The sequence below is a fragment of the Pleurodeles waltl genome, chromosome 6, assembly GCF_031143425.1.
Source record: "Pleurodeles waltl isolate 20211129_DDA chromosome 6, aPleWal1.hap1.20221129, whole genome shotgun sequence".
Lineage (NCBI taxonomy): Eukaryota > Metazoa > Chordata > Amphibia > Caudata > Salamandridae > Pleurodeles > Pleurodeles waltl.
The window spans coordinates 713,831,633-713,849,656 of NC_090445.1; the positions used below are offsets into that span (position 1 = coordinate 713,831,633).

General features: G+C 43.3%; 1 protein-coding gene across 6 annotated transcripts in view; it reads left to right on the forward strand.

Moving 5' to 3' along the window:
- Positions 1-18,024, forward strand: part of ATE1 (arginyltransferase 1) — a 412,370-nt gene that overhangs the window by 118,030 nt on the left and 276,316 nt on the right. For all 6 annotated transcript variants that reach the window (XM_069239196.1, XM_069239195.1, XM_069239197.1 and 3 more), the window contains exon 5: positions 1,009-1,269. In XM_069239196.1, the coding sequence (XP_069095297.1) occupies positions 1,009-1,269 (261 nt within the window). The remainder of the gene's footprint in view (positions 1-1,008; positions 1,270-18,024) is intronic.

Genomic DNA, 18,024 nt, shown 5'->3' on the forward strand with positions numbered 1-18,024 from the left:
CGATTACATGTTTATTTTTAATCTTGCCTCAAAGTGAAATGGTATATTTTAGACTTTTCAAGTTTTTTGTAGAAGTTTTTTTGTAACCTATATATTGATATACAAATTTATAACTATGTGGTTTTGTAAAGTCCTGTGAGGCACGTTAGGCTCACATATTGTATAATAAATTCAAGTCAGATGAAGCCTTAATGGATGTGGTATCACTTGTGAGGCACCAGGTACTCTATGTTAACCAGGACACACACAGATCACTTTCATGCACAAGTCTTACATATTTGAGCATGGACCCGAGTAAGGAAAGGAAATAGAAAGAAAAAAGTAACAGTGTCTGCGAGTCCATGTCCCTCAATAATCCTCTCTTCAACTTTATTAAAGTATAATGTGAAAAAAGTGAGTTTCACGCTATCTGGAAGGAGCCATGAGCAAGACTTGTCTGAAAAATAGCTGGCGTAACAAATATTTAGTGCCAGTTTTTGTCTGAAAACCTCTCTTGTCAGTCACTCTGGGGGACAAATAGCCTTTCAAACAGGGGAGTCTGAATGAGTGAACTTGCATTTTATCCCTGGGATATGTAGACTGTCTTGCATACCTACGTGGTGGCTTCAATAAATTAGGTTATGTTAGTCATTTAAAACTCCGGCCAGTAAAATGTTGTCTTCTATCATTCTGATCATTGTACGTTGATGAAATACGCCACTACAGTGAACAACTTACAGACACAAGGTGGCCAACCTCCTGCAGGTATTGGAGGTGCCTGAGAGGCGCTGGTCCTGCTTTTGAGGAACCAGCTACCTCTGCAGGTAGAGTACATTCCAGGAAAGCAAAAATAACCCAGTACGTTCATCTAAAGTAAGACCAGGCTGCTTAAGTGGAGCAGGTAATGTCCTAAAGAACATGTTATACGTAATAAACATTCTTCATGTTGTTGTTGAGGTATGTAGGCAATTAGCATTCTTTTCCCTTATCTATTAAGATCTGAACAAGTGCATCTTATTTTCCACCCAGGAGAGCCAATGGAGTCACAGATAGGTGATCCAAACCCTTGCGACTTCATGAAGGAGTTCAGATTGGAAGAGGCAGGATGTGAGCTGAGGCCGCTGGTGTCCGAGCTAAAGGAAGGTCTGGAAAATGAAGTCCAGGAGAATGAGACGGGCAGTGAAAGCCATGAATCTGAAAAGAGCACAGAGCCACACCCACCGACAGCTGACACAGAATGCAGGGAACCACCCAGTGCTGCTCCAAGTGCCCATTCCGGCCCCAAGCCAGGTGAGCGGCTGCTGTGTTCATTTTCCCTTGTATGTGAAGTTTTTACACTTTTAATCTACTCAGTCATGATATGCGATGCTGCTGCACTCCATTCATCCTGTAAAAGACTCACACACTGGCCGAAAGCACACCTTTCCCCGCTCCCAGCACCCACGCTGTCCTGTAGCTGGATTATTGGTAGATCCATGGCCTTCTTTCTGTCTTAAGTGTCTGCTCTGCATGAGACAATTGTAGGAGGCTGGCTCAGTTGATGGTGTACAACTATGGTGTGGCACCCTATACTGAGTCCAGGCAACCCTTATTGATAGTGAATAGGTGTCCAGCTAGCAAAAGCTCTCTCGGGATAGCTGAGGCGAGCAGCTGAAGCTTATCCCGGAGGAATAAACAGCACTTGCAATACCACAGTAGTCAGCCAGTAACTCGCTCACAAGAAAAAAACACATAAGCTTTGCTAAAATAAAGGATACTTTATTACAGCACTACTACTTACTAGACTAGCTTTGGTATATCTCCCTTTGGAGATATCTACACACAATATATACACAAACAAACCAACAGAAATAGCATCAAATATACAGGGCCCTATGGGGGGGGCAAACCATATACTAAGAAAGTGGAATGTGAAATAGTGAATCCAACCAAGGTAAGTGTGGTAGTTAGCTAGGGGCAGGGAGTAGATGTAAACACCAGAGGTTCGGTACGGTAACTGTCCCCAGTGACTAGGTGCAAGGTAGTTACCCACCCAGTCGTCCCATAAGCTAACACAGGGAGTAGTGGTTGGAGTTCGTGGGATTCAGGACCCTTCCCAGTGGACCCTGAGGAAACCAGCAGACAAGAGGAAGGTTACAGAGTGCCCCTACCCCAGGTTACCTAGAATACAGGAGTAGCTACACCAGGGACCTAGATGCAGAGGGGAGAAGGGACTCTCTCTGAAGTCAGTGGAAGCCTCGGATTGTCCATCTGCTGTCATGACTGGACCATGCCAGTGGAACCCAGGGACTGATTCCAGACGTGGAGGACCTGTAAGGGAAGGGGCAGAGTCCAGCACCCGTGGAGGTGCCCAGGTGGTGCAGGTGGCAGTGCCCACCCTCCCAGAGGTGATGTTCCTTCAAGTCGGTGAAAGACGAAGTCCAAAGTCCAACTGCAGGGTTCAGGAGCTGGAGAAGATCCCAGGAGTCGCCTATGAGCTGTCCCTCGACGGCCGCCAGATTGCAAGGAGTGTCATTGACCAACCAGGTCACCAACTACACTGGCAAATGCAAGCAGGAGCTGAAGAGGTATTTGGAAAGTTTTGGGGACTAGCAAGGTCCAGGAGAGGAGTATTCAGGGCTGGCCCTCAGCATGCAGGAAGACCAGCAGAATTCAATGGAGCCCCCTCAAGTGACTCACAGGCGATGGACACAGGGAGTCACAATGAGGCCTCAATAGAACAAGAAAACAGAAGTTCCATGTTCCAGGAGTTGCTGGACAGGGGTTGATCTTGCAGAGTGCTGGAGGCCAGGGCTTTTTGGTTCCTGAAGATCTCCTAGAGGAAGAGTCAGCAAACCTTGGCAAGTGCAATAGTCGCAGTGCACAGCGATTCCGGTCCAGTGGCAGGAGCAGGGGCCCTTAGTCTCCTAACTTGGTCAGAAGACAAGCAGGACCCAGAGGAAGCTACAGACACATCACGTGTGAAGCAGAGCCTTTCGCTGTTCGAGGAACAGCATACCCCACCATCCAATCGAAGTTGTCTTGACGTGCCTGCGGAGGCAGGGGAGTGACTCTTTCACTCCAAGGGAGATTTCTTCGTGCTTCCAGGTGCAAACAGAGTCCTTGTGACCCTGGAGGATGCACAGTCTTAGATGTTGAAGACTTCTTGCAGGATCCGGAGAAACAGATTTGCAATGGGAGCCTTCCCACCAGAAGCAGATGTGTTTCGATTCCAAAGCAGACCAGCAGCAGTGCCAGAGGCCAGGAGCAGAAGATGTCTTGGAGAGTCTTGCTCAACTAATCTGAGGACCCACCCTCGGGGAGCCCTTAAGTAACCCTAAAAGGGGGTTGGTCACTCTCTGAAGTGACCCACCTATCAGGGGGGGGGGTCAGGGACAACATCTACCTGGCCTAACCAGTCAGATGCTCCCAGGGGCCTCTGCCCATCTTGTTCCCAAGATGGCAGAATCAAATGGCCACCTGGAAGAGCTCTGTGCACCTCCATAGGGGGAAGCTGGATAAGGGGGGGGGCACTTCCCTGCCCTTTGTGCATTTTTGTTCCAGAGTGGGAACCAGGGGGTTCCTGAACTGGTGCAAAACGGATTATGCAAGGAGGGCACCAAATGTGCCCTTCAAAGCATTTTGGTGGGGCTCAGTGGCCACCCCACTGCAGCTATTAGGCACTTAATACACAGGGGGAGGTGGTCACACCTCTCCCTTGCAGGAAATTCTTTGTGTGCTCCTCCAGCCTGAGCCAGGCACACCAGAACAGTGTCTGGGATCAGCGGCAGCATGGGCTGCCAGCGAGACCCCATAAGGCTGCACAGGCAGAACTGGGGATCCTCTAAGGAACCCCCAGAGTACAGGGTATCATGCAACAAACACTGGAATCAGTGTAGTTGCATGATTCCAACATGTTCGACACCAAACATGCATCGGTTCAGAGAAGCTATTATGTAGTTGGACCACTCGTCTTGACCAGCGTCCACTACATACGTTAAGATGGCTTCCCCACACTTAGAGTCCAGGAAATGGCCTGGGGTCCATAGGGATACCCTGCTCATGCAGGGGTACCCTCACACTTAGGGACATACACCCTGTCCTTGGGCTGAAGGGCCTACCAGAGGGGTGAAAGGGTGCATGCACCATTTCACGCAGGCTGCAATCGCAGGCCTGCAGACCCAGTTTACATGGGGTCCCATGGGTGACATAATATGTGCTGTAGTCCATGGGAGACCCCTGGTTTACCAATGCCCTGGGTGCCTAAGTACCCTATACTAGGGACTTATATGCATGCACCAGTATGCCAATTGTGGTTGTAAAAAGTTTACAGGCAACTACATTTAGAGGAGAGAGCACAGACACTGCGGTCCTGATTAGAAGGATCCTAGTGAACTATAGTCTAAACACACTGACATCAGGCAAAAAGTGGGTGTAACTATGCCAGAAAGATTGCACTTTTCTACAACAATGAAATTGCAGTTGTGCTTCTTTCTCCATGCATGAATCTTACTCACTTCAAGCAAGCTAGGTTAATGATGACTGACCTCTACGGCACTGCCGTCTGCAACGCAAAGACTAGAGTGATGTGCAAGCAGTTCTGACTTGTGTTAACTTCCCTGAAGCATCTTGCCGCAAGCATCCTGAACCATAGTCAGTGCTGTGGAAGTTAGGTGTGTATTTGAGTGCAGGCCTTGGATCTGTGGTAGTGTTTCCAAGTCTCAGTGGAAAGCATGGGCACGTAAAGGGTGGGGGAAGTGCCTCCTCGTTAGACTTAATTAGCAAATGAGATTAAACCCTCATGATTGTTTGCTCTTTTCAGAGAACATCTGATATAGCTTGCTTTGATAGGGCACCCCTTTTTCTCACCATGTTGACTCATTTACCTTGTGTACTCAATTACCTTGCCATTGGCTTAGAAGTTTGTGTAGGTGCATCCGAGGAGAGGGTCTTATTACAATTTATTTGACCAGTGCCTGTAAGCTTTCCTTTGGTTCACATTTTGCGCATGCAAATACAGATGTTCAAGGTCCCCAGCTCTCCTTTGTACCTGATCATGCTCCTCATGAAGGTGAGCTGTAGCCACCGAGATAACTCGCTCCTCAACCCAGCATTACTGAACTTTCATGTAACAACCAGATGCTTTAAAATTCATATGACAGTTGCATGTAAGCCAGGGATCTCCTGGAGTCCATTGCCAATTGGAAACATGTTTGTGCATTGTGCAAAGCAAAAATGTTTTAGCAAAGACTCCTGTAGGTTGAGATTATTTTACTGTGGAATATAAGTGTATCCGATAAGCCAGTTAGTAACACTTGTGTAGTAGCCTACCTCTCTATACAACTGCTTATCAAGAGACTGACCAAAGCTTTTTCTTTTTGATTACAAAGGCCATTTAAAAAAAAAAAAAAAAAAAAAGTGAAATGTTCAAACTAGGGCAAAGTGTTTACTCTGCTAATAAGGTTATTTGGAAGAGTCAGTCACCTTTTATGGAAGAACTTTTAAAAGTTATCGGATGAATCCCAAGATAAAAATCTCAGCAGGATCCGGTCTCCGAATCTGTTACCAGACGCCAGCACAACAGGGCCCACTGTTTTGCTGTTTATTCACAGAAAGTCGTCAGTGACGTGTTTCGGCTCACAAGAGACTTGTTCACATTAGGGGAACCACCATTTAGTTTACAGTATTTACGTCCATGAGAATAAGCATAGTAGAGATAATGTTTGAATATCTTTGGTTATTGCGTGATCTCAATGTTTTACACATAATTGTTTGCCCTAAAGTCAAAAGTATATTTTGATGCATTTGAGGAACACAGTAACTCATCCTAGAAGAAAAAAAGTTTGCATCAGTGCAAATTAATTTCTGAAATCATTACATAACAATAAACATGATGGGATTGCTCTTCCATGGTCACAGCTGTATTCTACATGACTGCCTGCGATGCGACTAAGAGTACTTTTCAATTAGCATTGAGGTTAATCATCTAACACCCTTACAACAACTGTCCTGAATAGAAAATGTATTAGTACAAATTAATTTCCTTAATCGTGGCATATTGGCAAATCAGTGTTCTGATATTTCACTGCGACCAAGGACGTCCTAACATGGACATTAAAGTCTACTCCCACATGATTATTCTTACAAATTCAGCTCAAGTGGACAAAGTGCAAATTAATTTCCAAAAACATTGCATCACTATCAACATAATAAAAGTGCTATTCCATGATCACAGTTTAAAGTGCATTAGTGGAAATTGATTTCCTTAATCAAGACATATTGGTCAATCAGTACTCTGGGGTTTCACTGTGACCATGGGCATGCTATAATGTGAACACCTATATCTACTTGCACGTTTCTGCTTTTCAGCCTGCGTGAGCATGGAAATGCAGAAATGAGAGAATAATGAAAACAACACTGACAAAAAATACCAAGAAAAAAACTAATATTAACCTAATCAAAAAATGTGTAATGCCTCCTCAGTCTTGTTACTGCGATGTATGTTCCATTATGACGTGTCAAGCAAAGCAGTAACCTTTAACTCTAATTCTTTGACTGAGTTGCAACCATATAGCATACATGTTGTGTCTTATGTGGGGATCCCCATCAAGAAACAGTGAAAAGCTACTAGAAAGAGAAAAGCAAAAAACCTAAAATCCATTGTACCATCCCTAATTGGCAGAAAGTTTGTTCCAATCTACAAAATAGGTGTGCAGCTCTTTATCTACATTGAGCCTCCCCACCCACGGTTTTTGCAGACCAATCTTAATATGTATGTGGGTTCTAGTTTTCTTCCTAAGATTCTTACCCCGTTACCTCTTCTAATGGTTCTAGGCACCACATCAATGACAATGTACTTTAACTCTCTATCATTACTACCGTGGATGTCTGAAAAGTGCCTGGCCACCAGGTAGGCCTTGTCTCCATTCTTTATGGCTCTGATATGGTGTAGGATCCTTTTGTGGACTGGGTGTTGAGGACTCGTCACGTACTGAAGCCTCCAGGAGCATTCTAGAACATGTACATCATGTTCTGTTTTACAGGTGTATGCTCCCTTGATTTTTATTTGTGGGGTTCTTACCAAAGGTGTACTCAAATGTATTTTATTGACAACATATTCACGTGCCTTACACTTGCGGAATCCACAGCTTCCTTTGAGCCAATTAACTTTTGCTGATTTTTGTAGGAGTTTTTTTGACCAGATTATCCCTCATTGACCTCACTCTCCAAAACGTGCACCCCACTTTTTGTGGAAGTTTCGGACCTATCACCGGGTCACATCTGACTAGATGCCAGTACCTTTTTAATATTTTTCTATGATATGTTCAGTGCTGCAGTGGGTGATGAACCTCTATTGAGTTTTGCTTTGCTGTTTGGTCTTGCGAGGTTTAAAGAGAACTTCTTTCTCATCAAGCATTTGCTTTTCTCAATTGATTTACTGCTCACCTCATCCATGTACCGTCTTTGCTTGAACCTTACCACCCGGTCTTTAATGACAGTGTCAAATGCACTTTATTTGCTACAGTTTCTGCGCGCTCTTAGTGCTTCTTCGTTTGGTATGCTGGCAAACTGTTGGCATGTAATACTGTGTTGCCTGTGACAGATTTCCTATAGATCTTGATCTCTAACCAGTCATTTTTGACATATACTAGTAATTCCAATAAAACCACTTGAGGGCTGCTGATGGAGCTGGTAAACTGTAGATTCAGGTTGTTGTTATTAATGTCTGTAACACATTCTCTGGTACTGGCCTCTGATCCCTTCCATATGACAAACACATTGTCTGTAAACCTAGTCCACAGTATTATGCTTTCATTCCTTGCATTGCTGAATTCTGTCCGGAGCACCTGCTCCTCCCACCAGCCCATATGCAAATTGGCATAACTGGGGAGAAGCAGATACCCATAGCAATTCCCCTCTGTCTGTACATTTCGTTGTCAAACAAAAAATAGTTATTTTCGAAACACCATTTAGCCATACTTAGCTGAATGCTCTAGGGCAAATTGTCGATTGCAGAGATGATTGGACGTTCTGGGGATTGCTTGAGATCTTTATGGACCTTGGAAATTAGGTAAAAGATCGGTATTCTGGGGTTATCATTCTTAGGGAAAATAAATTCTTCATGTGTTAATAAGCCCTTGTTGCACCCCTCTGTGAGCTCGCTGTGGAATTTAACTTCGACTTTCTTTATTCTCTGGGTCGTGGTTCTCATGTAGCATTCTGTTTTATTGAGTAGTTTCATGGCCTCTTCCATATGTAGTTGTAGTGGGCAAAGTACAATTTTCTCACCATTTCTGATCACCGCTTTTGAATTAGCTTGAATTTTTGTGATCAAATTGTCATATGCTAGTCGTTTGGTAAACTTCGCTTGTCTTTTTTCCTATGAAAGTTTGTAGTGTCATTCTCTTTTGTTACAAGCTCCAAAAAGATGTCCAAACCATCCCTATGCAAACAGGTCCCGAAGCTAGATACAGGCTTAAAAGGTGTGGTTGCGTCACCATATATCTCCAAGTCCATTAAAGAGACAATATTCTCCTCATTGATGATTTCTTGTATTCTCTGTACTACATTTTCCAGTTGCTTTAATTCCACTAACAATTACATATCAAACACTTCAAGATTATAATTCTTATCTTCCGTTGGAATAGTGCCCTGCAGTTAGTATTTTACTCGCTTTGCATAGAATTTTTGGAGTTTCAGCTTCCTGATAAATGTATATACATCCACACGAGTTTGCATATAGTCGAAACTTCTCTCTGGGCAGAAAGACATGCCTACTTTTAATATTTGCTCCTCGGCTTGACTCCGATTAATGTCTGGCAAATTAATAATCGAAGTGCCATCATAATTAATTTGCAGTTGTATACAAGATTTACTTTTGTATCCTTGCCGGCCAGTTTTTGCTTGTTTTCGTCTGTTTTTTCCTGGTCATCCTTTTCTTGGCTGGTCTTTTTTCCGTGGTCTCAAATTTTAAGTCCTGTCTAGCCATAAAAAATACAGCTCAATGGTGTCTACTTCCAAGCTCACTACTGATGTTAAGTCCCTGTGGTATTGCTCTTGTCTTTGCATTTTGCTTTCAGAAAGCCTTTGTCTTCTGATAGTGTCAAACTGGCGGGCGAAGGTGAACATTTGCCCTCGTTCATAATAGTTTTTATCTCTGTGGACTATATACATATATTCCACAGAGATAAAACTTATTATGAAGTTGAACATTTGTCCTCGTTCATAACAGTTTTGTTCACCTTCTCCAGTCAGTAAGTATATATATATATATATATATATATATATATTACTGAAAAAACAAAGGTTACAGGAACGTTATAGTTAGGTTCACGTTTTACACACAAAACCATACAAATTCAGCATTTATAGTTATACCTATGTTAAGTAACTTTAGGCCATAGTTTTATACCAGCACGCATTATAGTTTCTTCAGATAAGTATAACTAGATCTGCGGAATTTCTAAGGTTTTGTGTGTGCAAAACATAACGTCCCTGTAGCCTGTGTAACCTTTGGATTTTTCAGTGCATTTCTATGTTTTCTTTTAAAACTTAAAGTAATATATAATAATTACCATGTGTTAATACAACCACTGCCGCAACACATCCTTTGGCTGTGCGCTGTAGGGGTTTTCTGCAGAGCCTGGCCAGTGGCTAGGCTATGCCTCCAACCACCCCGCATGCACCCAGCCTCGTAACGTTGAGGCACCCGTTTGGTATGTGAGTGGGTTTGTTTTTTCCCCCAGTGAGCTACAGATCTGCTGATCCACCGCAAAGTTATATTGGGGACAGCTATGAGTGCTGCGATGGATCCAGCGATAAGAGGTTCCTCAGAGACCCCCCATGTACCCAATGCGGTCGTGATACCTCTCTCCTGACCCCTAATGTGAGTTTTTATTCATGTTTTCTCCCCTTGCCCAGCCGCGAAACAACTTACCTTTCAGGTTGCGGCTGGACAATCTGCGGCTTGCTTTTGGCTCGGGATCCACTGATTCTCCATGAGTGGATCGGCAAAGGATCTGCATCCCTAGATAAACAATTTTTATTTTTTTAATAACTCCAAAACTACTGACCACATTTGCACCAAGTAACAAAAAGAGATCTTTCAAGACCACGGTCCAGCTTTCTGCCGAATTTGGTATAATTCCATTCAGTGGTTAAGACTGTACTTGTGTTAAAAAACTGCAAAATCCCTATAGATATTGCGTAGGGGAAAAAGCATTTTGAACCCCTTGCTTTTTCTCAGCCCCCACTTGAGGATTCTCCCCAAAACTTGCCACACAGCCCCTAAAGTGAGTGGCAATTTAGTTTTGAAAATTTGCTGAAGATTTGTCAAATGGCGCCAAAGTTATTAACAAAAAAAATGCTTTGTGTTCGATGGCATGTGTAGCTGCAGATAAACATGCTGTGCATATACTTCTGCCATCTAGTGTTGGGCTCGGAGTGTTACAAGTTGTTTTTCTTCGAAGAAGTGTTTTCAAGTCAAGGGATCAAGTGAGTTCTCCTCTTCGGCTCTATTGCGCATGGGCATTGACTCCATGTTAGATTGTTTTCTTTCCGCCGTCGGGTTCGGACGTGCTTCCTTTTGCTCCGATAGTTCAAATCGGAAAACTTTGAAAACGCTTCATTTTTCATCAGTATTGTATAGATCGGGTTACATCTTCTATCGACACTTCGGTACCGTGGAACGAGACATTTCTACTCGCCCTTCGGGGCACGCACGCCCAACTCGGACCTGGTCGGGCCGACCAAGTGGATGCCTCATGGATCGGACTCCATTCCAAATCGGTCCTCGGTGCCACGCCAAATTCCCTTATACAGACCAAAACCTCGTCTGTAATCTTTGCCTTTCCCCAGATCATCGGGAAGAGAATTGCGAGGCCTGCCGAACCTTCCAATCAAAAAAGAGACTTCGGGACAGAAGAGCACAAAGGCTCGAGAAGGCGTCCAAAAGCTCCTAACATCTCAACGTCGAAAAGGAAGAGATCATGCAGACAGCAGTCTCCGTTTTAGGTTCTGACTTCGACCAGGAATCTGAGGAAGACAGACCAGTCACAGCAGGACAACACGTGAGTACGCCTGCCCCTGTACCATCTCAGAGGCCGAAATATAAGGCTTTGGGTACGCCACTGCCGGAAGGCCATGGCTCGACCCGAAAGAAGACACCCGGTGACCAAACAGCCAGTTCGGCATCGCAAAAGGCCACTCGTCCAAAACCATTGCAGTCGACGAAAGGCTCCGTCTCCGACTCGAGCAAACACCACTCTTCGGATTGGAAATTTCTGAAATTCTTTTCAGAGCCGAGACCATCCACTACAACATCTTTTTCGATGCCGAAAAGAGCAGGTTACACGAGGAGCATGGACTTTCTAAAAACACTCAAAGAAAGCCACACAACTTCTGAGGAGGACTCCCAAGTACAGCCAATACTTGAAGTCATGGATGAAAGGCAAGCCAGGATTCATATCCACAAAGAAACTGGCAGAATCTTAACAGCACCTCCTATAAAACCTAAGAGGAAATTAGCCTTTCAGGAGGAATTGGACACTACACAGCCTCCAGCTAAAGTACCAAAGCCAAAGGAGAGACCACCATCTCCTCAGTTTTCCCCTCCTCATTCTCCTCCTCACTCTCCACACCTGCATATCTCTCCTCTTACCAGTCCTACACCATTGGCAGTCACCATCACATTCGTTTGACTCGCAACAAGACAGTGTAGACCCATGGGATCTTTATGATCCAGATCCCATTCCCGACAACGACCCAGACTGCTATCCTTCTAAGCCTTCATCACCTGAGGCTAGTACAGAGTGTACAATCAAGTTTTAGCTAGGGCCGCAGCATACCATAGTGTCACCATGCACACTGAAACGTTGAAGGACGATTTTTTGTTTAATTCACTCTCCTCCACACATTCAACATACCAATCGCTCCCTATGCTCCCCGGCATGGTAAAACACGCTGAACAAATATTTAGCGAGCCAGTCAAAGCAAGGATAATTACTCCCAGGATAGAGAAGAAATACAAGCCACCTCCCTCTGATCCTGTCTACATAACACAGCAGCTCCCTCCAGACCCCGTAGTAGTAAGCGCTGCCAGAAAGAGGGCAAACTCACAGTCATCAGGTGATGCACCCCCACCAGACAAAGAGAGTAGGAAATTTGATGCTGCAGGGAAGAGAGTTGCATCCCAGGCAACCAATCAATGGAGAATAGCCAACTCACAGGCGTTGTTGGCTAGATACGACAGGGCCCATTGGGATGAGATGCAAGATATAATCCAGCATCTCCCCAAGGAACATCAAAAAAGGGCACAGCAAATAAAGGAGGAAGGGCAAGCATACACCAATAACCGGATTAGGTCTGCCCTAGACGCAGCAGACACAGCTGCCAGGAGTGTCAACACTGCTGTAACAATAAGGAGGCATGCATGGCTCAGGTCCTCGGGTTTCAAACCCGAAATCCAACAAGTGGTGTTGAATATGCCATTCAACAAAAAACAACTTTTTGGCCCAGAAGTGGACAATGCAATTGAAAAATTGCATAAGGATTCAGACACCGCAAAAGCTATGGGTGCACTATACACCCCACCATAAAGGGGATCCTTCCGGAAACCTCAGTTTAGAGGTGGATTTAGAGCTCAAACAGCAGAGGCATCCACATCGCAGGCAAAACCAGCCTACCAACCTCAATACCAAGGTGGTGGTGGTTTTAAGGGCACATATAGGGGACAGTATCCCAGAAGAAGAGGGAAATACCAAACATATAAACAAACCTCACAGCACACCAAACAGTGACTTGTTTCATTCCCTTCCACTCCACACCTTCCCTGTGGGAGGAAGACTACAAAGGTTCCACACCAATTGGCAACACATTACCACAGACAATTGGGTACTATCAATTATCCGCAATGGTTATTGCCTACAGTTGATACAAACTCCTCCAGTCATTCCACCAAAACCACACAAATTATCAACAGAACACATCAGGCTGTTATAGGAAGAAGTCAGATCTTTATTACTCAAACAAGCAATAGAACCCGTGCCACAAAATCAAATAGGGGCGGGAGTTGACTCACTGTACTTCCTGATTCCCAAAAAGGATGGCACCCTAAGGCCAATATTAGATCTCAGGACCCTCAACCTTTACATCCTGTCAGAACACTTTCACATGGTAACTCTCCAGGATGTTATCCCACTACTTCAAAAACACGATTTCATGGCCACATTAGACCTCAAGGATGCGTATTTTCATATACCCATCCATCTGGCACACAGAAAATATCTCAGGTTTGTCATTCAAGGAAACCACTATCAGTTCAAAGTGTTACCCTTCGGAATAACAACAGCTCCAAGGGTATTCACAAAGTGCCTAGCAGTAGTCTCAGCCTTTCTGAGAAGACAACATATACATGTGTTTCCATATCTAGACGATTGGCTGATAAAATCAACCAGTCATGCGCAGTCTCAATACGTAATACAAACCCTGCACATGCTAGGGTTCTCAAAAAATTACCAAAAGTCACAACTGCAACTAGCGCAAATACAACAGTATTTAGGTGCAATACTAAATACTCAAAAAACGATACCATGTCCAGATATGCAAAGAATACAAGCATTCCAAAATACAATCACACAGATACAGACAGGTCAACAGTACACTGTCAGATTTGTCATGAAGATGTTCGGAATGATGGCATCATGTATTGCAATTGTTCCACTTGCAAGACTAAACATTGCGGCCCTTACAACAGTGCCTTGCACAACAATGGTCACAGGCACATGGTCATTTTCAAGATCTAGTGTTGATAGACCGCCAAACATACATGTCCCTTCAGTGGTGGAATTCCACAAACCTAAACAAAGGGCGGGCGTTTCAAGACCCTGTGCCTCAGACCATAATTACAACAGATGCATCAATGATCGGCTGGGGAGCTCACCCCAACAATCACAACCTCCAAGGACAATGGGATGCCCAACACAAACAGCTACACATAAATCACTTAGAGTTGTTAGCTGTTTCTCTAGCACTCCAAGCTTTTCAGCCTCTTCTCACTCAGACGAATGTCCTGATCAAAACAGACAACATGCCCACCATGTATTACCTCAACAAGCAAGGAGGGACACATTCGTCCCAACTCTCCCTCCTAGCTCAAAAGATTTGGAAATGGGCAATACCCAACCAAATTCACCTGGTAGCATAATATATCCCAGGGATACACAAACAACTCACAGATGTTCTCAGCAGAAATCATCAACAAACACACGAGTGGGAGATTCACCCCCAAGTACTTCAAAATACTTTCAACAATGGGGAACACCAAACATAGATCTGTTTGCCACAAGCGAAAACGCAAAATGCCAAAACTTCGCATCCAGACACCCACATCCCCTATCCAAGGGCCATGCTCTATGGATCAATTGGTCAGGGATATTTGCTTACACTTTTCCCCCTCTCCCACTCATTCCGTTTGTAGTCAAAACATTGCGTCAAAACCCACTCAGTATGATACTCATAGCACCAACGTGGGCCCGTCAACCGTGGTACACAACATTATTAGACCTATCAGTAGTACCACACTCCAAACTCCCAAACAGACCAGACCTGTTGACACAAAACAAAGGGCAGATCAGACACCCAAATCCCAACAAACTCAATCTGGTGAATTGGCTCCTGAAATCCTAGAGTTTGGGTATTTACAACTACCATCAGAATGTATGGAAGTGATTAAACAAGCAAGAAAACCCACTACCAGGCAGTGCTATGCAAACAAATGGAAAAGATTTGTATATTATTGTCAATCTAAACAGATTGCCTCTCTTACAGCATCAATACAAGATATTGTATGCTATTTACTTCATTTACAAAAATCTAATTTAGCATTCTCTTCTATAAAAATACATCTTACTGCAATTTCAGTATATTTACAAAATATACAGCACAGCGCTTTATTTAGAGTTCCCGTTAAAACGCATCATTCCACCCAGAACACCTCCAGTTCCTTCTTGGAATTTAACCATAGTGCTTACGCGACTTATGGGCCCACTATTTGAACCTATGCCCTCATGTCAAATGCAATTCTTAACATGGAAGGTTACCTTCCTAGTCACAATTACAGCTTTGCGAAGAGTCCGTAAAATTCAAGCTTTCACTATTGAAGAACCTTTCATACAAGTACACAAACATAAAGTCGTACTACGAACTAACCCCAAATTTCTTCCAAAAGTAGTATCACCTTTTCATATCAAACAGTGGAACTGCCAGTATTTTCCCACAGCCAGATTCTGTGGCAGAAAGAGGTCTACATACATTAGATATTAAAAGAGCACTGATGTACAATATAGATAGAACAAAACCATTCAGAAAAACTAAACAGCTGTTTGTAGCCTTTCAAAAACCTCATACTGGTAACCCCAATTCAGAACAAGGATTAGCAAGATGGATAGTAAGATGCATCCAAACATGCTACGTTAAAGCCAAAAGGCAGCTCTTAGTTACTCCTAAAGCACATTCCACAAGGAAGAAAGGTGCTACAATGGCATTTTTAGGAAACATACCAATGGCTGAAATATGTAAAGCAGCTACTTGGTCAACACCACATACATTTACTAAACACTATTGTGTAGTTGTTTTAGCCACACACCAAGCCACAGTAGGTCAAGTTGTACTCAGAACATTATTTCAAACAACTTCAACTCCTACCGGCTAACCACAGCTTTTATGGGAGGACTAACTGCTTTGTAGTCTATGCACAGCATGTGTATCTGCAGCTACACATGCCATCGAACGGAAAATGTCACTTACCCAGTGTACATCTGTTTGTGGCATGTTCTGCTGCAGATTCACATGCACCCTCCCACCTCCCCGGCAGCCTGTAGTTGTTTAAGTTAATAACTTTTGTACATATGTAGATATATATATATATATATATATATATATTAAACATTCCATTAGCATGGATATCTCTTTTCTTTATACTCTTTATCACTCCTACCTCACCCTCTGCGGGAAAACAATCTAACATGGAGTCGATGCCCAGGCGCAGTGGAGCCAAAGAGGAGGAGTCACTCGATCCCGTGACTCGAAAACACTTCTTCGAAGAAAAACAACTTGTAACACTCCGAGCCCAACACTAGAGGGCAGAAGTATATGCACAGCATGTGAATCTGCAGCGGAACATGCCACGAACAGATGTACGCTGGGTGAGTGACATTTTCCATATAGATATCATTCCAAACACAAAGCAAAGATCCGGAGAAAATAATACTTGGTTTATTCATCAAGATGTGGTGACTTCACCGGGTCGGGGGCATTCTTGTGGAAAAGCTTTATAAAAGATATGGGTTTTTTTTTCCCCCAAGTGATGTTATAGTTAAGTTTTGAAATAAGATTAAAAAAATCTCGGATATTCATATCATGAGTTATATTTTATGGAGCTAACTATAAATTAGGACTTAACGATGCACTGCTTATGACCTCATATATTACATCACTGATGACATCTTAAATGACATCTCAAATAGCATCATTGATGACATCACCAGAAGATCTGACAGTTTGCTTTAAGCCTATCATATTGTAAGATTTTCAGCAAGGTACTTGTAGATGCTATTTTCCATAACTTATGTAGTATTAATGGTGTATCCTTTTACAACAAGCAGAAGAAGTAGAATCATGTCTGTGAATTCATGCACAATAGGTAAATATTATGCTTTTTTCCCCATTGGTATTGAAGTGCGTAAGAAATGTAATACACTCACCACTTATATGTTATCTTGATCTTTACTTCAGGAAATGAAGTCTACAAGTCCTGTAATGAGTTTGCAACATTTTTCTTTCTCTTACAGCCAGCCAGTCAGAGTGCTCGGTCCTGTGAGGCCAAAACGACTGACCAGAGTTAAAAAGCCCTCTCAGCCAATTAGATCACTCTATTTTTTCAATTTGCCATACCCCTGGAATCTTGCAGGACAAGCCGTCCAGATCACTATAATTTAAACACAATTTTCTCCAACTGCTGTACAGATTTACACCAAATAACGAAACAATTACTTTCTAAGTAAAGAACTAACTTTCTGTCAAATTTGGTGTAATCCTGTTCAACCGTTTTTTTCTGTTTTGTTACCACAAATGTCCTATGGACCTTAACATAGAAAGACCATATTGTGGGACCACCTCACCACCGCCCCTCTTTCTCTGGCTCCCGCTGGACTGATCATCCTGAAGCTTTCCAGGTATGAGCTGAGGTGGCCAAGACCAGTAGGGTCTAAATGCGTCTGTTTTTCCACCAGAAGTAAACTAGATTGCATCCTTATGAAGCTCCGGCGTGGCTCACTTACTTGCCACAGTGGTGAGAAAAAAGTTAGGAACCTGAGATATGTTAAAAGTCACAAACTGTCTTTAATAGGGGAGATAAACAGTGGAGTTCTGCATCGCAATTTATAAATCATCATGATACTAGGACCATTTCGGTAATTATAAAACCACATGGGTAAGACGGAGGAAGAAAAAAACGAAAAAGCGTTACAAAGGGAGAAAGCAGAAAGCTTGCAAGAGTGAGCTGACTGGGCAGGGCGTGCCTGTAAATGGATTAAAGGGGCCCGAAATGGCTTCAGTATTCCATGCTCACCCCTTTAACTGCAGCAGCCGCGTGTTTCAGAGGAGAACTTTGGGCACTGGCACGTATTTATTTACAAATTAAGAAAAGAGTGCAAACTGTAAGATTCAGCATATTACTTGTCAGGGAAAGAAAGTGACATTCCAAACATTGGAAGTGCCTTACATTTCGTAAAAAGTACAGAGATAGAAATACCAGTTAATATAGGGATGATTTATAAGTGGTGACAAATCTGAATGAGTGAGTGGAAACAATTTATACAGCATGCATTGAAAGACAACCTCCTTTTTCAGTATAGTAAACTGCTGTGGGAGTGGATAAGGGAGAGACGGTTCTACTGTAACAGTATTTTTCGAAAAGGGAATTTAATTGTTGCATATGTTCAGAAGCGAGGCTTTCTTTGTCACAGGTGTATGAACGTAAACTCGTAAATTGGCGTGTGCAGAATAAAA